At 32.6% G+C, this 25528-nt stretch overlaps 1 protein-coding gene across 1 annotated transcript in view; it reads left to right on the top strand.

Annotated features, from left to right (window-relative positions):
* The window catches only part of LOC115886998 (zinc/cadmium resistance protein-like), a 44895-nt gene extending 31368 nt beyond the window's left edge, over window positions 1–13527 (top strand). The window contains exons 3-8 of the mRNA XM_030906327.1: window positions 3062–3377; window positions 7178–7408; window positions 7470–7595; window positions 10054–10232; window positions 10302–10493; window positions 11352–13527. Coding sequence (XP_030762187.1) covers window positions 3062–3377; window positions 7178–7408; window positions 7470–7595; window positions 10054–10232; window positions 10302–10493; window positions 11352–11861 — 1554 coding nt within the window. The 3' untranslated portion in view covers window positions 11862–13527. The remainder of the gene's footprint in view (window positions 1–3061; window positions 3378–7177; window positions 7409–7469; window positions 7596–10053; window positions 10233–10301; window positions 10494–11351) is intronic.
* The last annotated feature ends 12001 nt before the right edge of the window (window positions 13528–25528 follow it).

The raw sequence follows: 25528 nt of genomic DNA, 5'->3' as shown, positions 1-25528 counted from the left end.
GATACCCTGGGTATACCTTGAACAACAGTCCAGGATGCCTGGAATCGGTATATTATGGAAACCGGAAATTTCACCAGGCGAGTGGATTCCGGAAGAAAACGTAAGACAAATGCAATTGACGACCGCTTTATTGTCCTGAATACTTTACGAAAACGTTCGGTCTTCTTCTATGTCTCTTAGTTTTTCGTAGGTACCATGCTGTAAATTTTGTGGTCCATCTGTTGTCCGTTCTTTTTGTCAGGTGTCCTGTCCATTACCATTTGATGGATTTAACTCTGAGAATGACCATCTATTACCTGAGTCTTTTGTCGTATCCACTCTCTTCTTTTACGGTCTCTCTTGGTTATTCCCAGCATATTTCGTTCCATTGAAAGTTGTGCTACCTGCAGTTTCCTTATGATGTCTGTTCTGTTGGTCCGGGTCCTTTCTTTTGTTAGTCCAGTCCAGTTGACAGAAGATTTCTTTTAGTGTTACTGTAAACAGCTTTGGGGATATCGTATTATATCCCTGTCGTACTCCTTTGCCAATAGAGAACTCTAGGGTTGTTTTATATATCACTAGCGTGTACCAGCGACTTCGTTCGCGTCGAACTAATCATTTGTAATGATGATGATAAAGCAAAGCAAGAATTCCCATTAACATATAAACTGGATAAAATTTTCTCACATTTATGTCAGCATGAGAAAAAACAATATGGCGATATTATTATATAACTTGGTAATATTTGAGGGGTAGTTTCATCTCGCTGGAATTTGACTTTTTGCCAAAAATAAGCTTTTTACGTCAAGCAGTTTAAGCAGAATCGTGGTTAAGAAATTACCCAACTTTTTGGAACACCCTGTATGATTTTTTTAAAAATTTCAAAATATGTAAAAAAAACAAATAAATTATGCTTGTCCAAGCACTTTCCCGAAAAACTAACCGTTTTTTAAATAACAAATATTGTAATATTCGAGGGGCGTTTTCACCCTCTTGGAATTTGAGATTCGAGAAACTCCTCCTTATCGAACCTCTACACCCCACAGTCAATTCGTTTGCCAAAAATCAGCTTTAAACGTCAAGCAGTTTAAGCAGAATCGTGATTACTCAATGGTCATATTTTATGAAACACCCTGTATAAATTTATAAAAAATCTTAAAATATGTAAAACAACAAAATAAAATATACGTGTTTAAGAGTTTTTCGAAAAAACTCACCGGTTTTAAATAAAAAATATTTTAATATTTGAGGGATAGTTTCACCCCTTAGAATTCGAGTTTGAAAAATCCTTCTTATCGAACCTCTACACCCTAAAGTCAATCTGTTTTCCAAAAATCAGCTTTTGACGTCAAGCGCTTTAAGCAGGACCGGGTTAATCAATGACCATATTTTTCGAAACATCCTGTATACATTTTTAAAAAAATCTTAAAATATGTAAAAAAAACAAAATAAAATATACGTGTTTAAGCGTTTTTTCGGAAACTTAACCGTTTTTTAAATAAAAAATATTGTAATATTTGAGGGGTGGTTTCACCCTCTTGGAACTGGAATTTCGAAGAATCCCTTCTTATCGAACCTCTACACCCTAGAATCAACTTGTATGCCAAAATTGAGCTTCTTACGTTGAGTGGTTTGAGCAGGATCGTGATTAATTAGTATGTCAGTCACTTAAGGATTTTATATATTAGTATAGATTATATATCATTACTCTTTCTGTGGCTTCTTTGTATATATTGGCCAGAGTTTCTATACAGGGTGAGTCCTTAAATAAGTGCCAATATTTTCAGGGGTGGTATATTTCGACCCACGGTACACTACTGTCTATGAGGTTTTTCCGAAAAAAAAAATGTTGAAAATAGAACATTTTCTTTTAAATTTCCCTGTATATTTTCAAAAACTTTTTGGAACTGCCTGTTCGCCGCAAATTTTCCCACGTCCTATAAAAACGAAGTCTTAAAATCAAAACGCGTTTCTATGATAATATAATTTTGTTTTCATAGCTTTATAGATTGTTATTGGCAGAATTTTAATAAACATCATATTATGTTTTGCTTAAGAAGAAGAAACATTTATGTTTTTTTAAGAAGCATAAAATTAATTTAGTTTAATGCTACGAAAAGGGAGATAATAGTTATTGGGAAATATGATAACAACAAAGAATATGAATCGTAATTTATTTCTTCCTCCTTCTGTTATATCATATATTCTTTTACGTTCATATACAGAATGTCCCCGGACGGTTTTTACAAGAGAAAAAAAGAATTTTTTTGTTGATATTTTGAGAAAAATACATTCTTTATAAAATGTTTTGCTTGTTCTAAAATGGTTAATCCCGTTACAATTTTAATCAACGTCATATTTTTTGCAGTTTTGCTTTTTGTTAAAGAAGCACATAATTTATTTACTTTAATGCTTCGGAAAGGGCGATAATAGTTATCAGAAAATGTGATACTTTAGCAACATCAAAAAATATGACGCTAATCAAAATTAATAATAACTATCGCAATGATATTACCATCGTAAGTATTTAAATTTTATATATAATAATAATAATAGCTCCCGTATATAGCGTTTAACGCCTTGGGAGTAGCAAGGTACAGCTTGCCATACTAGAGCCGTTCGGTACACAAGGAAGGTAATGTGGCTAGCATTACACTTCAACCGCCTATTGTTACCTCAGAATTGTGAATCCCAAGTACTCGTTTAAGGCTGAGTGGACCTAGGTACCCAAACTATTTTTATTTTATTAAAAATAGTCGGCTGATGAAATGCCGGCTGTAGGATTCGAACCCAGAACCTTTAAATTGGTAGACGAGAGCTGTACCTCTACGCCACCGGGCACCATGATCCTTTGAATTTTTAAAAGTTAAAAAAAATCAATCATATTTTCATGTTTTTTTTTAAATTTGTTTCTAACACGGTATGGAAATTTGAAAACTGTATTAACCATTTTAGAAGAAACAAAATGAATGATTTATTCTCAGAAAGTTAAAAATAAAAAAAAATCCTCTTGTAAAGACAATCCGAAGACACACTGTATGAAGTACCTACCATTTTTATAATTTTAACAAACCATTTCCAGCATTGCAGCCAAGTGGTAAAACCAAATGACGAAATGAAAGACGCCGAAAGCACTGACAACATCAAAGAAGAAGAATGCTGCAGTAAACCGTCAGATCAAGACAACAAAGTGAAGAAACATAACCCGAACAGGACGAAACAGGAAAACAAATTGAAAAACACCTTCGGCTGGACCCGGATAGACGTCATCACCATGCTGATCTGTTGCGTCTTTTTGGGTTCGTTTTCCTTCTCTATTTACGTGGAGGCCTTTCAAACGCTGGCGCACATCGATCACCAGGACGAGATGCATCACCCTTTGTTTGTTTTATGTATAGGTAGGTGTGGGTCAAATTGGACGCTTTTAAAGGAAAACTACCTTTTCTATAGGAGATAGATGAAAACTCATATCGGCATGTGGAGCTCAATTTTCATCAAAAACATGATGGTGAAAACCGCATATCGATATCTGTTACCGTTTCGGAGTTACGGGGTATTTTTAAAAAACGTGCATTTTTAACAAATTGCTGTATTTTTTTTGCTTTGGATAATTCCTTCATACGTATTCCATGTACCTATATTGCACCCATAAGATTATTACTTACCCCCACAGTTACTACTTACTACAATATCCATATTAATGGACGGGCGGGTGTCAGAGTTATCAACAGAAATATTGATTTTTATTTGGGACACCCTGTATATTTTTAATTAACCGAAGAGAACTTAAAATTACCTCTCCAAAATTCCCTTCGAAATGCAAAATTTTTAAAAGTTCGCCACGTTAAACTATATAGTAAATAGTAGGTTATTATTATATAGTTATTATTTTTTCAATTCAAGAATAATTGATTTCCAATTTCAAAAATAATTGAATACGTAATCAAGATCCCAGCTTGATGGCCGTCGAGGCTGCCGGACTTAGTGCCTATGGATCTAATCCTATGGATATCTTTGCGGAAGAATAAAGGTTCTTATTTTTAAATATTCAAAAAAAAATTTTAGAGCTTTAAATCTAAACAAGAATTAGAAATACTTAGCAGTAATGAGAGGGTATCTTTCACCCCCACTGAGTTAATGAATTCTGCCACAAATGTTCAAAAACAGAAGAATATCGATATGTCGAACACCTGTAGCAAAATCTCATGTCTTTGGTTTGCTATTTATTTTTATTGTTATTAGATATAGTTTAAATGTGTTGATGTTGGTTAAATATAGTTTAAATTGTTATAAAATTCTGCATCTCTCAATATTTTCATTTTAATTGATGCTCACAGCTAGAATTTTTTTGTATTACAGTCGGGCGCCGTTCAAAGCCCACTTATTTAAAGTGAGCAAATTTTTATAAACTCTATATTTCGAAGAGGAATCGAGCAAAATATCAAGTGTGCTATATTTTTGGAATGCTAATTTTAAAATCTTTTCAATAAATTAATTATATACAGGGTCTCCTATATAAAAAATCAAATTTTCTGTTGATAATTCTTAACTAATTAATTTAAAAAAATATGCTTAAACCATTAAAATCTTCGTAAAAAGGTGCTTTGGAAATGTTTTCATAAAAATACAACATTTTCCATAGCAAAAAAGTTACAGCGATTTGTTAAAAATGCACATTTTTGAAAAACACTCCGTAACTCCTAAACGGTAACAGATATCGATATGCGGTTTTCACCATCATGTTTTTGACAAAGATTAAGCTCCAATTAGCCAAACTGGACAATTTTAAAGGGAAACGCCCTTTTTATAGAAGATAAATTAAAATTAATATCGGTGTCTTGAGTCTGGAGCTCAATTTTTATCAAAAACATGATAAAAATCTGTTACCGTTTCGAAAGTACGGGGTGTTTTTCAAAAATGTGCATTTTTAACAAATCGCTGTTAAAATTTTGTATTTTTATGAAAACATTTCAAAGGTACCGTTTTACGTAGAATTTAATGATTTAAGTATATTTATTTTTTTAAAATTAATAACTTGAGTTATCAACAGAAATAAATATTTTTTTTGGGGACACCGTGTATATTTTTAATTCACTGACAAGAAATTAAAATTACCTTTTCGAAAATATAACACACTTGATATTTTGTTCGAGGCCTTTTCGTAAAACAAATTTTTTAAAAGTTCGCCACTTTTAACTAATATAGACAATGTCATTATGTTTTTAAACTGATTTGAAGAGTAATAAGTTTTCGTTTGTATCTCTATTACACTACTGAGACAAAAATATAAATTTTCGCCATCTTTATTTCTCTCATTTCATTTCTATTAACAAAATTATTAATTAAAGTAAAAAAAAAAATATTTGAAAAAAAAACATCCAAATGACAGGTTTCTCAATCAATCGCAAATTTTTGGCAAATTAGGGAGCTTGCAAAAAAAATTGGAAAAGCAAAAAAATTGTAAACGGAAAATAAAAGCTGACCGAGCACGGTGTTCCCCTAAAACTACTCCCCAAAAAGTACACGATCTACCTGAAAAGCAGGGGTGGATGGGGAAGTGGAAACCGGCCCGGGAATAACAGGCAACCGGCCCAAATCCACAAACAAAATGACCATAACGAAGAAACATATTTTATTTATTAATATACAAGTAAGGGTGTTTTTCGCTCGTGCGAAGAAAGCTAAAAGCTCTTTTGCCTCTGTTTTTTAAAAAAATTAAAATTGTCTTGATCAAATTTTCACAAAGATCAATTTTACAGGGTTCTAATGCTTTATTTCTCAGGCTCAGTTTTACAGGGTTCTACTGCTTTATTTCCATTATCGATAACGGTAATTTGATCTGGAATAGGCTACGATTTTGAGTCACGATTTTGAGAAACTTTAACACACGATAGATAAATAATAATACCTCTTAGTACTGTAGAGAGGTAAGGTCAAAAAGTACTGGTTTTAAAAAATTAAGATTAAAGTTAATTATCCAACTTTTAAGGTATTTTTTTAAATTTACCAAGAAAATTATTCTCTCACACATCGTTGTCGCAAAGGATACACATCATGGCACTTTATTTTTTACTAAATGGCTACATTACAGTTGAGGGTTGGAACCTTTGGTGTTACACAGCAAAATAAAACACTAAATCACCACAATACACCAAAACACTTTTACTTTTACACTGGACGCGCGTTTCGCTAACCATGTTAGCATCATCAGCAGATGATTATAAACTAACTCATAGTATATTTATACAGCATACATACTATACAGTTAGTTTATAATCATCTGCTAATGATGCTAACATGGTTAGCGAGACGCGCGTCCAGTGTAAAAATAAAAGTGTTTTGGTGTATTGTGGTGATCTAGTGTTTTATTTTTGCTAAATAACTACACATAAAATGTTTTTTTAACAGTAAGCTATGCGTATTAACTTTGCAGTGTTCCTCCTGCAGTAGTCCAATAATTACATGCGCTGGAAAATTGTTCGTGTAGTTTTTTGCTATACAGGGTGTGTCTTAAATAAGTGCAAATATCTTCAGGGGTGGTATATTTTGACCTCAAGAACAAGTCTCAGGTTTCTTTTGCAAAAAAAAGATGTTAAAAATCGTGCATTTTCTTTGAAATTTTCCTGTGTATTTTAGAAAACTTTTTAGAACTTCCTGTTCACCGCAAATTTTCCCACGGTATAGTTTCTTAATCTCTGATATTACGGCACGAAAAGAGATGCAAATACCGAAAAATTGAGGCGACTCAAATTATTTTAAAAATAAATATATTTTTTTTAATTTTCAAACTTTAATAACTCGATTGGACTTATTTGAAACACGGTAAAGAGAATATGTTTCTTTTATTGAGAGAAAGACATCTTACAATAGTTATTTTACAAATTGCTGTTTATGTTTTTAAGCAACTGACGATTATACTGATGCAAATTGATTAGTTAGTTATGGAGTCTCTAAGAATCTTACTGTCACTTTAGTTAGAAGATTAACCATTTAAATTTTGCTAATCCAATTTTTTTTTTGAGTTCTGATCGGGACCGGCCCGCCCACCGGCCCATCTTTCCACTGGCCCACCGGGAATTTTCCCGTTTTCCCATATGGCCCATCCACATGAAAAGTCCCAGTCGACGAATTTAGCCGTGGTTTCAACTTTCATATACTCGACTACCATTTTAATTCGAAAATTGAATATATTTTTCAGGTGCTGCAGGTCTCATCCTTAACGGAATTTGCTACCTTCTTATCGGAGGATATACTTTCCATCAAGGCAGTTTTCTGTACGTCACCGAAAGTGGAGATGTCGTTTTAAATAAAGTCGTTGTCAACGATTCGGTGCGTAAAGGTGCAAGAAGATTGTCCAGAACGAGACACATATTCTCATCGCCTCCGAAAAAGAGACAAGGTTTATGGGAGGCTACCAGAGATATTATCGGTAGGAAGAATACAGCAAAATTAGTCTTGAACTTTATGAAAAATACTTTTATATGTTACAGGGTGTGCAGTAGTGATGACATGCTCAGTTATTATACTCTTCACTGATCCTTACGTGGCAAAATTCGTGGATCCCATTCTATCCGTAGTCTCAGCTACCTGCATCATGATTTTAAGCTACCCTTATAGTAAGTTAAATAAAAGTAATAATAAACAAAATATTTTATGGGTATATGTGGGGAGGTAATGTGTACAATTTAAAATTATTTTGAAATGTACAGGGTATTTCAGAAGTAAGATCCATACCAAAGTTATATTTTTTCTTATGGAACACCCGGTATTTTATTTCATTTTTGGATTCTTGGGCCCAAAAAAAGGTATTTATTATAAGGGTTAAATATGTTTAAAATCTTTGGTTTTTGAGATATTGAAAGATTAAGGTAGACATTTTCATATATAAATTCGGGTCAGAACGTCCTACGACGTTGTCCGATGCCTAACTTCCACCCTGTGCGATTTTCCCATTGATCTTCGGTCAGATTTTTCTCACTCATCGACCTTCTTATTCCTTCGATCCATGTTTTCTTGGGACGTCCTCTCTTTCGTTTACCAGGTGGTATCCAATGAATGACTTGTTTTGGAATTCTTTCATTGTGCATTCTCTGAACGTGGCCGTACCATATTAATTATTTTTGTTCTATATCATTTACTATTGCTCTCTCTATTCCCATCTGTTGTCTAATGTCTTCATTTCTGATCTTATCCCTCCTTGAAATTCTCATTGCTCTTCTAATCGCGTCCATTTCTGTTGTCTCTAATTTCCTTTTATTCCTTTCAGTGAGTCGCCATGTTTCACATCCATAGAGTAATATGCTTTTAACTAGTGTCCCGTATATATTATTTCCTGTTTTTTTGTAATTTCAGTGCTCCATAGAATGCCATTTATGCATCTGATAACTCTTCGTGCCTGTATTACTCTGTTATTTATTTCTCTATCGTCCGTTCCATCTCCTGTAAATATCGATCCCAGGTACCTGTAATCTTCACATGCCCTAATTTTCATATTATTGTCTAAAATAAGATTTTCTGTATTAGCTAAAATTGGAAGGTATTTTGTTTTTTCTGTATTTACTATGAGACCCCATTTAGCATATTCTTCAATTATTTTCCGCACCATATATTCCATGTCATCTTTGTCGTTTGCAATTATGGCCTGGTCGTCTGCAAATTGCAAGGTGTATAGGCATATGTCATTTAGTTCTATACCCATTCCGTTACATTTTCTTTTCCATAGATGTAAGGCCTTGGCAATATAAATTTTAAATAGTGTTGGGGATATACAGCTACCCTGTCGGAGCCCTTTAGTGATAGAAATTTCCTCTGAGAGTTGACCGTTTTTATTTGTGATTTTCCTCCATGGTAAAGATTTTGTACAGCTTTTATCAGAGCTGCGTTAATTCTTGATTCGTACAATACTTTCCATAATTTTATTATTGACACTGTATCATATGCTTTTTGTAGATCGATGAATGTTATATGAACTTCCTGGTTCATTGCAGATTTCTTCTCGATGATCTGTTTCAATGCACAGATATTATCTGTACATGATCTTCCGCTTCTGAAACCATTCTGCTCTTCTTCTTCGTGGCTGGAGTATTCCTCTTCAATTAAGTTCCTCAGTATCCTTCCATAGAGGCGACTAGTAGTGCTGGTGACCGAAATTCCCCTGTAGTTATTGGGGTCCTTCCTTGAGCCCTTTTTATATATAGAGGAGATATATGCTTTTTTCCGCTGTTCAGGTACTGGATGACCATTTAAGCACTGGTTAACTATGTTTGTTAACATTCTAAACAGTTTTTTGCTTCCAGATTTTATGAGTTCCGCATATACTCCCTCTGGGCCACATGCTCTTCCATTCTTTAAAGACATTATAGCGGTCTTTATTTTCTTGGTATCCACGTAGATTTCCTCTCCTTCAATGTTTATTTCTGGCTGTGGCAGTTCTTGATACTCAGGTCTGTTCTCTGACAACAATATGGAATAACATTTCACCCATTCTTTGTCGGTTATTATTTCTATAGGGGCTGACTCCTGTTTTTCAGTTGTTGTTATTTTTATAAATCTCCATATTTCCGTATTCCTTCTTCCGCCTATATACGTATTAATTTCTTTGCATTTGTCATCCCACACTTTATTCTTTTCTTCTTTTACCATTCTCCTCACCTCATTTTTCTTGTCATTATAAGTGCGCTTGTCTAGTTCAGATTTCGAATTTAGCCTTAAGACATTTTCAATTAGTAGGAAAAGTTATCAAACTTTCAAGAGAAATTGTGGTTGGAAATCAAAAGTTGGTTGTTTTATAAGGTGAATATTAGGTTTTCTCTATGGATACAACTGACTAAAGCAAGCTGTTGCTAGGACATTCTATTAATTTTAATTATAATAATAAATAATAATTTAATTAATGATCGTAAACTAAAAAGTATAAAGTGTAATTGAATTCACTAATTTATTCCACTAATTGCGAGGTTCTGAATGAAGCTTACGTAACAAAAATTAAAATAAAATTTACAAACCAAAATTCTAATATAGAACTTTTTCGGTAGCCTGGCTCCCCTGTATTAATTTATTTTTCTTTTCTTTTAGTTAAAGAAAGTTGTTTAATTCTGCTCCAAACGATGCCAGATACAATTGATATCGAAACAATGAAAAAAGAGTTGATAAACCATTTTCCTGATATAATCAACGTACATGATTTTCATATTTGGCAACTCACAGCCTCTAAGATCATATCGACAATTCATATTATATTCGAAGATCCTAAGGTAAAATGATTGTTTAATCTTGTTTTTATAATTAAAGATATTTAATATAATTATTAATATCATATGCAGGTTTATAGAAATATAATGGAGGAAATTAAAGAATTCTTTGCCGAAAATGGAGTAACCCAAGTGACTATACAACCAGAGTTCTTTCGACAAAGTGCTAGTTTGGAAAAACTAAACACCAAACTTCCTCCTGTTTGCTTGGTCGCGTGTCAAGGAGAAACGTGCAAATTGAATCATTGCTGTCCAAGTTACGAGGTATATACAAATGAAAATAAAAATAATTAATTAGTAATAATGTTAGTTATAAGTAGTTTCATTAGTAAAATAAGCATAATATAAAGGGCATCATAATATACAAAAAGTAAAAAGACCTTAACCCCTACAAGTGTACCAATTTTTGCATTCAGTTTATCAGAATAAACAACCATCCAAAGACCGATTGCGGGAATCTAATCCCATCATTAGGCCGATTTTGTTGGATCCTTCGATCTGACAAACAAAAACTCAGAAATTACACTTTTGACAAGAGAAATTACAATAGACCTAGTACCATTAGACGATCAAATCTATTTTTCCAAGGCTCCTTGATTAAGAACTAGTGTTTTTAACATAGCCATAACACTCTAGATTGCAATTATTTAAAATACGATTTTTTATTAACCGAGAATGCCAAAAGTTGACATATGATATGTCATTCGATTAAAAGTGTCACTTTCAATCGAATAAAGTAAAAAAATACCGAGGGTACCATTTAAAAATCAAAAGTTGCAGTCGTTTCCGGTGAAACAGGAAGTGACCGAAAACAATTGAATACGTCAATCAATCCTCATTTATATCATATACTAACATACCAACTCTCGTTATTTTATGTGATAAAATTAAAAATGTTATAGGGGTGAGCCACTTTTGAGACGCGCCCTGTATAATACTTTAAAATACATCAAAATTTTAAGGTGTCTCTAACTGCAATCCCATTTTGCATCATTATTAGCTTCATTCATTAGCTCCATCTACGGTTACGAAACCGTAGATTGGGCTTTGATTTACACTGAGCTTGTTTATAGATGAAGCAAGCGTGTAGGTTTATTAACGTTTGTTTTTTACTCGTTTTAGGATTTAAACATGTTCAAATCTTCTTCGAAAGAAATGTTTATATACTCGGAACGATCAACGCCAACATTGAAAGCTGTGAGAATAATAGACGATGAACTGCACTCGTATCAAGGCTCAACATACAGTATAAACACTATTGGGACATCTGGTGGGCTTAAAATCGAATCAGTTCTAGAAAAACCGGATATACAGGAAGAAGTTGAAGAGGAAATTCGAAACTCAAATGAAAAGGACTCGAAAACAGATAACTCGCAATCAGATGAAACATTGGAAGAAAGTACGATAGAAACAAACAAGTCCTTGACAAAAAATAGCGATACAAAAAATACAGATCACTGTGATTCAGTAAATAAGACAGAATGTCCCGAAATAAATTCTTGTAACTTAAACCAACAAAATATCTCTTGTTCAAATGAGCATGATAAAATAGATGTACAGACCAAAGAAGAAAATACGATTAATGCAGTGACAGATGAAAACAGATCGACAAATAGTACCGAAGAAAAGTGAAACATAGTGACAATACTTTTTTGCGTAAAAGTGGCTGTGTTAGAAATTAAGACTATTTCAAAATGTCCATATATATTTTTATAAGATTAATTAGCCAATAATCGAATAAGTTTGAGAACACTACCCAAGTAGCATTTTCACGACTTGCGACCACATGTTTACTAAACACAACGTTGGATTAGTTACAAAAAATAGTTAGCTCCGTACCTTAGGTATTAAAATAAATATAAACAATGTTGTAACGTTGTGCCGACGTTGAACTAGTACTACAACAAAGTAAAAGCTTCTGCGACGTCGAATAAACGTTGTCTTGTAACCTTTTTTGCTTAAGTGATCTTTAGGTGATTCGAACAACGTAGTTACAATGTTGGGCAATAAAGAGTTTTCCGACGTCACTTTCAGGACCTATTCCAACGTTATGCAAACGTCGCCTGCTTTGCTAATTCCAACGTTGTTTAGATTTACGTTGGTAGGACGTCGAGCCTCTACTTTTTTGCAACTGTATTGAACCATAACCTTAAACCTTAAATTTTCACTTCATTGTTCTGTTGAGTCAGACAGTTCAGTGCTGTTTTTGTTTTTATAGAAAAAACGTAATTAAAATGGGACCTAAGAAAGGCATATATAAAACAAATTTATATATACATCGACATATTACCGATACTTTATCCACTCCCTCGTTTATTTAGAATAAGAGGGCGGCACAAGCTATAGACTCTAGGATGACTAAATTAGGCAATCTTGCGACTAGTATACTACCTGTTAAGGCTGAACTGCGACATTATTAGTCCAGTATGCGACTACTCGAACTACTCCATCTTAATCTTCAAAACAACAAAGTAAAAGCCGCCATGTTGTTGAATAAGAAAATGTTTCGTTCCTAAAATAGCAATTCGTGCTTTTTAAATACATTAACTTGAAATATTTGGCCCTATACAACACGCGGAAACAATTTTTTTTTCGACTGCGAAATTATTCTCATTTCCGGTAACGAGTTACAGAGTTGGTTAAAGTGATTCAATAATTATCATCTTCAGACATCCTCCACACTTAAATACTTTTGTTTTGTTTTCCTTTACTGCCATCTGGCATATGTCTCTAACTAAATCATAAAAATAATATTTTTACTATAACTATCCCAATTTAGGATAAAACGCGACTTAGACGCCATATTATTATAGTTTTGTATTTCTGTGAATCAGGATTTTAAACAACGTTCCAGTTTATGCTAAATTAGGCTGCTAGCCAACGTAGGTATCCAACGTCGATTCGACTCAAAAATTATTCTCCAAACTAGTGCAGACTAGGGTTGGCACGAGGTTGTGCCGACGTTGCGCCCCGACGTTTGGTCGCGTGACACAACGTTGTCCCTACGTCCAAATGCTGCTTGGGTATGGTACTCTTAAGGGTAATAATTATAATTGACTGGTTATTAATTACAATATCTTGCAACGTTATTTTTATAAAATTGACGAGATAATATCGATATGATTAAAAATCTAGTCTGTTTTAACTGTTTCATTACGTGATGAGACTTTATCTTAATGATGAGATTATTGTTTTGTACATAACGTTAAAATACTGTGATGTAAATACAATTAGGCATTAAAGTGTACGAATTATATGTAACGATTGATAATCAAAATAAAAATGTCTTTTAAAAGTAGGTACATTTTATTGATTTTAATACAAATAAAAAAATAGTATATTGGAATAGAAAAATTATTTAGAATTAATTTACCCCTTCTTAACTTTACTTAAATTGAACTCCAACTCATAGCAGCTCTTTCCAACATCGTGCTCCATTTCTACTTTAATTGTTGATGTGCCAGCGGCCATACTAAGTTGATTCTTGTACTTGGCGATACTAAATTTCTTTTCGGCACCAGCACAAATCTTGCCCTAAAAACTTATTATTTTGAAATGTGTCTTTGACGGAGAGAATCCTTACTTTGTATTACCAAAGTCTACCGGGTGGTGATCGTCGCTGGAAGCATAGCAAATTCCAAGCAAATTTTGAACTGTCCAAATATTGGTTCCCATATTAATTTAACAGCTTAGTCGTAATTAGTTTTTTTTTAATGGTCTGCCGATGTTGAATACCAAAATAATAAATAAATGAAGAAATAATGCCAAATCTGAACAATTTTGGACAAGCCGATTTTAAGTAATTTAAGATAAACTGCATCTATTTTAAAATTAAAACTGAACAGGTAACAATAATGCAAAACCAGGCAAATGCCAACCATTGCCTGGAAACTTATATGGTGAAATTTTGATAAAATAATTTAACACACAGTAAAAACACGGTATGTCGCTAGTGGTAGGAAAAATAATTTTTAGAGGTTACTAGTTTATTTGGTTGCCTGTGATATGCATATACAGGGTGATTCCTAATTAATCTAAAAAATATAAAATCGTTAGAAAACGAATTAAGGCGGGCTCTTAATAAGTATATTTATTTTTTTTCTCGACAACCGTTTGATGAACAAGAAAAACTCAAAAGATCAATTTTGTTGAAAAAGGATGGCCAGTCAAGAAAAAATATATTTTCTTTAAAATAGCAGTAGTGTACCATTTATCTTAAGCAAAATATCGATTTTTTTTAATTTTTAACACCCTGTAGATCAGAAAGGAAGTACTTTAGACCTAATGGTTATATAAAAATTGTTTTAAGAACACATGAGGAATCACACCATAATTTTTTTAGACTAATTCGAAAACACCCTGTATATTGTCAACTTGACAATGACTGCTGATAAATAAAAAAAAACCTTTTCAGTAAAAAAACCCTGATTTTCGCAAGAAAAATTTTGATTTTTATTGAATTTCGGCCTGCGTTTGCAAATACTGGTTTATTTTTTAATTTTCTATCTATCTAAATTTTAAATATCATAGTCAGAAATAGTTTTACTATTTATTAACTGTAAAATTGGTGTTTTCTTGTTGTGTTGCATCTTGCAAAGAAACTAACAAAACTGCAAAAATGTACGTGTTTCCAAAAGACGATAAGGTATGTATCTTAGATAAAAGAAAAATATATGGTATGTATTCATTGTTTGATTTTTTTTCGTTCGCTTTAAAATCTATAAATCCCGGTCTGTTCATTAGACAGCCAGTCGACTTACGATCATTTACATGAAACTCTGTAAAATAAATAAAAAAATAAATTGTAATATATAATATATATTCTTATGTTTTATTAAAGTTACTCTGATATCAGTGTAACTTTAAAAATAAATCCTTTGAATTCAAATATAAACATAAAAAACATTTACAGCAGAAAAGACGAAGGCGCTGGGTTAAACGTAGTCTCCACTAAAAACACGGAGGGGCGCTTTGACCCAAAATTTTACTATTAAGTTTCATATCTATCTTAATAGTAGATTATTTTCTTTTATCTATGATGCCAACGTACGTTAAGTTGTCATCCTATAATTTTGTCAATGTATTTTCAAAACTTTGGCTTTTGCCTCATCCGAAACAGTTTTAAATAATTACAAAACTATATTTCGGGGACACTAGCGTATTATAGTTACAGTACTGTACCGGGTCACAGTGCTTCGAACATATGGCTCTAGAGGACAAAAATGCAAAACTTCTCTTTTATAGTAGGCAATTTATTCAAATTAGGTTTATTTGACACAAATGATGAGTACTCTCATTGTACTAAATGATGATGTTCTTAGTCCCACGTTTATGAAAAAAAATCTTATAAATAATAATGATGTTGGAGCTGTGTTCCATCTAAGCAAATAATAATTTATAGTATGAAAACGGTGTAAGTATTAAATAAATCCCTGTGATAAAAAATAATTGAAATAACATTAGAACATGATTCCTACAATATAAGCCTAATATAAGATAAAAATGTTTTCTTTAATGAAAAAGAAACATTAATGTTATATTTAATTAAAAAAAAAACTTAAGATACTATAAATTTACTTTAGGACAACAAAATGCACAGATCGTAACTAGTCTGATTCAGGAGAATCACTGCTGACAGAATCTTCCAAATTTATAGTATCCAAATCACAGGTAGATGAAGTATCCTCACATATAAGATATTTCTGTACATCATTTTCTAATATGTTACTTTTTCGCGTTGTTACTGTTCATTTTGTCGGTATGAGGGGTTCGGATGTTAATAGCTACCTCTTTAATAGACCATATTCATATATTATTTTTTCCTTTAGTTGGGCATGAGATTTTATAATAAATTGAAAGATGGACACTTTTTTTATGCGACGTTTCGCTCCAACATAGTGGGCTTTTTCAGGCACAAGTGGTGTCTCATTTGACTGGAAGGTTCATCAATATCTAATAAGAACGTATTATTTGAAATACAAATAATTTTGAGTTCTTGTCCTTATGATCAAGCCAAGTATTAGCCAGATCGGCATTGCTTATCAATTTTACTCCATCTGAAAAGTATTATAAAATAAAGTTCGTCCAAAGCAGACGCAGATGAACTATACAAAAATTAAAAGTGTATGAACATGGCAACAAAAATATTCAATAAATACGATATGTTTTGATATGTTTTTTTTAAATGCCTTTTGAAGTTTGAAAACGTAAAATTTGTATACCCATTTAAGAATCATCTTAAAAATAAATAAAAACTAAACAATCACGAACTTGTTTAGAAATAAATTTAAAGTACATACCTTGTTTAACAATATCCATAGTGGCTTTCAATTAAGTACGTACCCGTTTAACTCCATAATATACAGAACTACTATGAATGTTATTCTTTTCACTGATGAGATAATGATCATCGCAAAATTAATTTTAGTGAAAATATTTGCTAACAAAAACGCTGTTTATGAAAAAATAATATACAGGATGGTTGAACATTGCTATAAGTATAAAATTATATATTCAGATATTAGTAAATTTTAACTTATTTTTTGATTTTTGCCCATGGGACGAAGCACTGTGCGGGTGGCCAACTAAGAATGGACGCCGCCGCCGGCTGCACCTCGGAAACTACTTATCATAGGAAAAAATTCTAATAAGTAAATTGACCAAGAGAAATCGCTGGAAATTATTTTCTAGTTCGAAAAATATCCGCTAGAGGGCGTTTCTCTGATAGCCAATCAGAGAACAGGGTTTTTCTCAAAAATATGCAGGTGAACAGGTATTTTAAATATTACTAATGTAAGCGCCGAGAAATTTGTAATTTTTTTGATATAGACAATTTTGCTCTATCTCATGAAATAAAGTGGTGGGGGAAGGTTAAACTTGCTTTTATTAAAATAAGGATAACTCTGGTTTAGGTTAGCCGATTTAAACAGACTAGGGCTCGTTTAAAAGAGCTTTTCTTCCTTAATCATCTTCAGTGTAAATTTTGTTTCCATATTTTTTTCGTGGTAGCTAGAGGGCGCTGTTTGACACCATAACAGATATTGCGCTTTTGCAGAAAAAAATTAAATAGGAGGTTATATTTCTCTTTACACAGTTAAATAGAGCACAAAATTTCCAAAAAATCAGCGCAAACCGCAACTTTCTATCTTCTCTCTAACCGGAGATATTAAGGGAACAAATCATCTTAGGCTGCCGTTTAGGATTATATATGGTCTAAAAATTATAGTAGTAAGCTAGGAAACAAAAACAGGTAATTTGATTACGTCAAAATATCAAAACGATTAAGTTCAGTTTTCATGCATCCGAACTTAGAGCGTTTTCTTAAAAAAAATTACGTCATATGTTTTTAAACGTGTTTATGTAACATTATCGTCCATCAATACAATTTTTACGAATTTGTTGGTTAATTATACGTAGCTAGTTCTCAGATTAAAATGTCCAAAAGTCGGACAATCAATATTTTTATTTATTTTTATTTTTTAATTTAATTTCTAGAAATTTTGTGCCGCCATATTGGTTTTAACAGAAAACGGCCGAATTTCGTATGGCCGAAAACTAGGGATTTCATGCAACGTCATTTAGTTATTTATCCAAGTTCGTCCTTGATTTCACTTGTTTTTGTGTTTTACCTGTTTTTTGTGTTATTTATTATTATATTAAAGTTTATGTCGTTTGGGTCACTTTTCAATATGCACTACTGGTCCAAGTCTACCCTTGATGCAAGTAGTTCAGCACCAAGACCGTTGGTCGGTAAATGTTTAGGCAGGAATACTAGGATGGCGAATGACTGGACTTTTTTAATTATCTGAATGAAATAATAAATGATCAGGATGAGTGTAGTTGGTGTAGTTGATGCAGTTGGTGCAGTTGTGCCGCTAATTTTGCTATGAATGTGTGGGGCTTCTTGGATACCACGTACTTTAGTAGATAGAGTCGCTGGTGTGGCATATTTTTCATGGCCAGCTAGGTAATTGGATTCAATAAGCCTGGTTTTTATTTTCTGGTGTCGAATCAAGAACGAACATGGATAAATAACAATTAAATGATTATTATTAAAATGAAACTAAAATGTATGTTTTGATATTTTGACGTAAACTAATTTACCTCTTTTTGTTTCCTAGCCTATTACTCTAATTTTTAGACCGTATAATCCTAGGCGACAGCCTAATATGATTTATTTTCTTAATATCTCCCGTTAGAGAGAAGATAGAAAGTTGCGGTTTGCGCTGATTTTTTTTGGAAATCTTGTGCTCTATTTAACTGTGCAAACAGAAATATAGCTTCCTATTTAAATTTTTTATGCAAAAGCGCAAAATCTGTTATAATGTCAAACAGCGCCCTCTAGCTACCACGAAAATAAATATGGAAACAAAATTTATACTGGAGATCATTAAGGAAGAAAATCTCTTTTAAACGAGCCCTAGTTTGTTTAAATCGGTTAACCCAAACCAGAGTTATCCTTATTTTAATAAAAGCAAGTTTAACCTTCCCCCACCACTTTATTTTATGAGATAGAGCAAAATACTCATATCAAAAAAATTACAAATTTCTCGATGATTACAATAGTCATACTTAAAATACCTGTTCACCTGCATATTTTTGAGAAAAACCCTGTTTTCTAATTGGCTATCAGAGAAACGCCCCCTAACGGACATTTTTCAAACTTGAAAATAATTTGCAGCGATTTCTTTTGGTCGATTTACTTATTATAATTTTTTTCCCAAAGTTATACGATGTGTAGTTTCTGAGATACAGCCGGCGTCCATTCTTAGTTGGCCACCCGGTACATAGTAACATAGTACTGTAAACAGCACATTAAATTACACTTGACAATGACAATAGGTAATTTAAAACAGTTTTTCTTGAATTACTCAAAATTGGGTTATCCAACATTGGCACGTGGCTTATCCAAAAAATGGCACGTGTATTCAACATAGGCAGACATTTAAAAAAACAATTTACAACTGAGCTGTAAAATTAATAGGGGAGCTAATATTTGCATAGTTTAAAATCTGCTAAAACTCAACTGTTTCCAACGACGATTCCCAGTATACAGGGTGGTCCGAACTGTTTTCATATAAAAAAAGTAAAAAAGTTCGTTTAAATGTATGTCTTAAAATGCTTAGTTTCGGAGATACAGGGTGTAGCAATTTCATTTTTATTTCAATAATTTTTTCCAAATCATTTCCGAAGTAAAGTCAATATTTGGATGAAAACTGTCTAGGATAGGGGGGTCTTTTTTGGCATAAGAAATTTGATTTTGATGTCAATATGACTCCTACTTATAGAGGGCGCCACCTGCATATTTTTATCAGGCTTGAAGATTATTACATACCCGTATAAAACTATTAATTCAAGAAAATAAGGCCATTTGCGACGTTTACACTGTGTATCTTATAAAAATCGCTACGAGTACGACTCTCGAGTATTTTGAATCGAAATTATCAATACCCACAGCAATTGATACAAATTAAACATGTTGACTCAATAGTTATTAGAATTGAAATCGTACAAATGTTTGTGTCAAAAGTTCAACAGAACTGTTTTATCGTCATTTTTTTTTGCAAAAAATTTATGATTAGTTTAAAAAAATAAAATTTCCCAAATTTATTATTTCAGTCAAATAACTATCTACTCAACGAGTTTATGTTTTGTCAATAATGACATATTGACTATTTCCATTCTAAATATCTTGAGAACGGTTGCTCGTAACGATTTTTACCATGAAATATTTTTTGCGTGAAAAGTCACGGAATGTATATTTTTGCACTCAGCAGTTTTATACAGGTACGGACTTGAAAAGTTATTACTCTTCTTCAAAACAGTATAATATGTCAACCCCTACTATTAGGGGTCATATTGACATCAAAAATCAAATTTTCTCTATGTCAAAAGCCCAGACACCACTTTCATCCAAATACACATATTGACGTTGTTACTTCAGAAATTATTTGGAAAAATCGAAATAAAAATTAAACTTCTACACAATCTACACCCATGATACAAAGAATACAAGGTATGATATATTGCGCAGGTTGGTCACTGCGTCACAGGTGATAAACGGCAATATTAGTCGGCAAGCTCCGCGCGCCAATTTCAAATTGTTAAACAGATTGTGTCATCTGTGAAATTTGATTGTGTCAAAATGTGACAATAATTTTTCAATGTCAAGCTCGATGTCAAAAACATAACTTTAGGTTATGTCCTAATTCTTCCCTATTTTATGTCTGTTTTTATTAGTGGCAATTGAACAATATGGATATATTTTGTATGGCGTATGACGTCACAGGTGGTATGCGCAAACTTAACCGGAGCCGCTATCGATCATACCTTGTTTTCTTTGTACCATGATCTACACCCTATATTCGAAACTAAGCATTGTAGGACACACATTTATACGAACTTTTTGTTGGTTTTTATATTGGAGAATATGCCGCCGAAGTTTCGCGAATACACTGACCACCCCTGTATATAATAATTGTAATATACAAGGTGCTACAAATTGAGGTAAAAGCATTGGTATCTCGAAAACCGTAATAGACACAAAGATGGTTAAATTGGGCCATAGTTGTGCCTTGGGATGTTCAACAAGATGCCATCAAAAACTTTTAAAATTTCAAGGATTGCTAGTTTTTGAAAAAACGTGATTTTTTGAAAATCTATTTCTATTTTTTCATGTCGTTACTTTTAAAAATCAAAAAACTAATTGTATATTCTTGTAGTCACTTTATTAGGGCTATCTGAATAGTATTTTAGATTTTCAAATTACCTTATACTTGTGAGATAGAGAGATCAACTTATTTTTTTAAATACGGACCTGCATTTTTATTTCAGGTTTTGAAAGAAATTGGTTTGAGTAGCCAAATGATATGCCACACTTATACTTTTTTTGTTTTTTTTTTGGGTAATTTTAACAACAACAAAAAAAAAACTATTTAATTATTATTTAAAATAAATTCAAGCCCGACTCTGCTTTTTTTAATATTTATTTAATCTGATTGTTATTTATTGCAACATTGATCAGCGCTTAACTAATATTCACAAGGAAATCGAGCCAGTTGAAAGATTCAAATAAATAATATCCAGGTCAGCAATTTAAAGATATTATTTTTAACTTTTTTATTAGCAAAATATTAATCATAGTTATTATAAATAAATCAACTTCTACAAACTAGTTTCTAATGCTCCATATTGTTCGAAAGGGTTACCACCCTCCCTATTGTGAATTTTCAAAAAAAAATTTCGTTAAAAAAACCTCTTAGGTGTGTTTCTGGTAGTGATGGGCAAAACTGTTATTTTTAGATAACAGTTGAAACTGTTATAGTTATTTATAAAAAACAGCTTAAAATAACAGCTTAAAAATAACAGGTTTTTTATTTTATTGCTAAATATCTGAAAGAGTACGAGGCGGTCGCCGCCAGGCGTATTAACGCAGCTGCAAGTTGCTACAATGACATGCTCGGTGGTAGTATTTATAGGGTGTCTAAAAATTTCTAAATATCGATTGTTATCTAAAATACCTCTCTAAAAACGGTCGTTGTTTACAAATAAGCGCTGTTTACAAATTGCGATATAAAAAGCCAAAATTCCGCGACTCGTCTATACGTATACATTCCGATCTACCTACGCCTTGCCCCTCGATCAGCGTAGATCCTGAATTACGTAGCAGTGTACAGAGTGCATCTCACTCGACGGGCAAGAAGCCCTCAGTTATAATTTTAACATTTGTGGTCAAAAAATAGCAATATAAGAAATTGTGTAGTATATTCTTCATGGGCAAACGCACACCATACACCAGAGTTCGAATTACCCCTTTTACACTTAAACTAAGCGTGTACCCGCGACTTCGTTCGCGTCGAATTAATAATTTGTAATGCAGTGATGATAAAGCAAAAGCAAGAATTTCTATTGACATACAAACTGATAAAATTTTCTCACATTTGCCAAAAAATAAGCTTTTTAAACGTCGAGCAGTTTAAGCAGAATCGTGGTTAATCAATTACTCAACTTTTGGAACACCCCTGTATTATTTTTTAAAAATTTCAAATATGTAAAAACAAAAATAAATACATGCGTGTCCAAGCGTTTTCCGAAAGACTAACTGTTTCAACAAATATTGTAATATTTGAGGGGCGTTTTCACCCTCTTGGAATTTAAGATTCGAGAAACCCTCCTTATCGAAACTCAACCCCCAGAGTCAATCCGTTTGGCAAAATCAGCTTTAAACGTCAAGAAGCCAACGGAATCGTGATTACTCAATGGTCACATTTTATGGTAAACACCCTGTATATATTTTTAAAAACTTAAAATATAAAACAACGAAATAAATATACGTGTTTAAGAGTTTTTCCGGAAACTCAATTTGGCTTAAATAAAAATATTCTAATATTTGAGGTGCGGTTTCACCCCTTAGAATTCGAGTCAAAAATCCCTTCTTACCGAACCTCTACACCCTAAAGTCAACTTGTTTTTCCAAAATCAGCTTTTTACGCTCGCGGGTTTAAGCAGGATCAGGGATTAATCAATGACCGATGTTGTGACCACCCCGTATTGGTTACTTCAGTACCTTAAAATATTATTCGAAAAATTTTTCAGAACAACAAATACCAACATGGAAACTTAATAAATTTATTGAAAACATACAGCGCCATATTATCTCGACCTCCGCCCTTATGCTCGTAACAGGTTAAAAACGCGTGGTTCAAACAACTGATTCGTTATTCTCCAACCTGTGTTTCGAACTTCCATCGACAATCAACCGATGCAACAGCCTTCCTTTCCCACTACTGTTATCTCGACCGCCAGGCGTTATGTCCACAACTGTTTCCGCAAAGTAAAAACCTGCTTCTTTATATCCTTATTTTAAGCGTTATAAGCGCAATACGACCATCGACGGGATCGACCGAAGCAGCCACGTTCGCCGTAGCGCATTCCCCAATCCGTTGTCCGTTGTCTCTCGCCGCCTGTATCGATGGTTGACGAAATAACAGGTTTTCCATCCATACTAGTTGTTTTTTTTGGAATTGCCGGAGCAGCATAGAATTTCGGGCGGTGCAGAGCGCCGACTTCGTTTTTCGTTTCACGAGCGGCCGATCTCTACGTGTCGTTATTTTATATCTGTTATTTTTTAGAAGTAGTAACGGTTGCGTTATGTTATTTCTAAATAATTGTTATAAAATAACAGATAGTTAAATAACAACCCATCACTAGTTTCTGGGGTTGAACTATACTACCAGTTAAAATACTTGCACTTATGTCTGGGACACCCTTTATTATATTTATTTTATATTATTTTTAATTATTTTATTGCATTTGATCTTCCGTATTCAATGTTTTACCCCACGTCATTGTTAAGTTTGAACACTTATCAATATTGTAACGTTGAATAGATATAATATTAAAAATAAAACAGAGCCGGACTTGATATTAGTTTTAAATAATCTTTCAAAAAAATCAGTTCTTTCCAAAAAACTCAGCAATCCTTGAAATTTTTAAAACTTTTTTTACGTACCTCGAATTTGTAGCACCCTGTATAGTTCAAGAATACTTTATAATACCTACACTTAACAACAGTTGAAGTCTGAACAATCTAAAACGTCTTTTTTATATTTCTATGTCGCACACAAATTTACAACAAAAAAATACATACCGCATTAACGGGACATGTGACTGGCAATCCAAACATGTCAATTGCTTTTTGGGCATCTGGCATACTCTTTATTTGCTTATCTAATTCGCAGAAATCCATATCACCATCTATCATGGGCAATGGAGGCTTTTTAATATGATATGAACCCTAAAATTGTTTTTATTATATAAAAAATTCATTTATTATATTCGTTAATGTGTACATAGAGTGTCCCAGTTTCGTGTTTTTACAGAGTTTCTCGTTTATTAGTAGAGATACAAAAATGTGGCTTTCACATCACTGTGCTAATTTCTCACGAAACTAAAAAAACTACATACAGATTTGTTCTAACCCTCTTACTTCCTGAAATACAGGGCAAAATTGAAAATTTGTATTTTTCGGACCTCTCGTTTTATCTCATCTATAATGAAACTCATCCAAAAGTTGAAACCCAGTAACCGTAATTTTCTCTGGGAGCTGTCATTCTTTAAATATGACCCAAATTTATATTTTTCTAAATGGAATAGCTTCTATATAGTTATTATTTTTGTTCTATTTGCCTTTTTGTGAACTTTGTAAAAATGTAATATAGGTACTGTATTTTTATTTCATAAAATTAATGTAAAATAAAATTATTTAGCTTCTAAACGCTGCAGAAGTTCATTTTCAATGCAGTTTAAGGTAAAAGAATGAAAGCAAAATTATTTGGTTAAATTGTATTACATAAAATAATAATACTCTATTATGAACTACTAGTGTGTACCAGCGACTTCGTTCGCGTCGAATTAATCATATATAATGGTGATGATAAAGCAAAGCAAATTTCCATTAACATACAACTGGATCAAATTTTCTCATTTATGTCAGCATGAAAACAATATATGATATTATTATATAACTTGGTAATATTTGAGGGGTAGTTTCATCTCATTGAAATTTGACTTTTGAAAATCCGTTTGCCAAAAAATAAGCTTTTCATGTCAAGCAGTTTAAGCAGAATCGTATAAGAAATTACCCAACTTTTGGAACACCCTGTACGATTTTGTAAAATTTCTAAATATGTAAAAAACAGTCAAATTATGCTTTGTCCAAGTTGCTTTACCGAAAGACTAACTGTTTTTTAAATAACAAATATTGTGGTATTTGAGGGGCGCTTTCACCTTTCTTGAATTTGAGATACGAGAGAAACCCTCCTTATCGAACTCTACACCCCACAGTAAATCCGTTTACCAAAAAATCAGCTTTAAACGTCAAGCAGTTTAAGCAGAATCGTGATTACCCATGGTCATTTATGAAACACCCTGTATAAATTTATAAAAATCTTAAAATATGTGAACAACAAATATACGTTTAAGAGTTTTCCAAAAAACTCACCGGTTTTTAACTAAAAATGTTCACCCCTTAGAATTCCAGTTTCGAAAAATCCCTTCTTATCGAACCTCTTACACCCTAAAGTCAATTCATTTTCCAAAATCAGCTTTACGTCAAGCGCTTAAGCACAATCGTGATTATTCAATGACAAGATTTTTCGAAACACCCCTGTATACATTTTTTTAAAAATCTAAAATATGTAAAAAAAAATAAAATATACGTGGTTTAAGTGTTGAACCTGACCGTTTTTAAATAAAAATATTGTAATATAGCAATACGTAATCGAACGAAGGTCACTGAT

Source organism: Sitophilus oryzae, unplaced genomic scaffold, assembly GCF_002938485.1.
Source record: "Sitophilus oryzae breed Bouriz unplaced genomic scaffold, Soryzae_2.0 scaffold_550_pilon_pilon, whole genome shotgun sequence".
In the NCBI taxonomy this organism is placed as follows: Eukaryota; Metazoa; Arthropoda; class Insecta; order Coleoptera; family Curculionidae; genus Sitophilus; species Sitophilus oryzae.
Note: the sequence above shows the minus strand (reverse complement) of the source record. Positions and strands in the feature narration are given on the sequence as shown.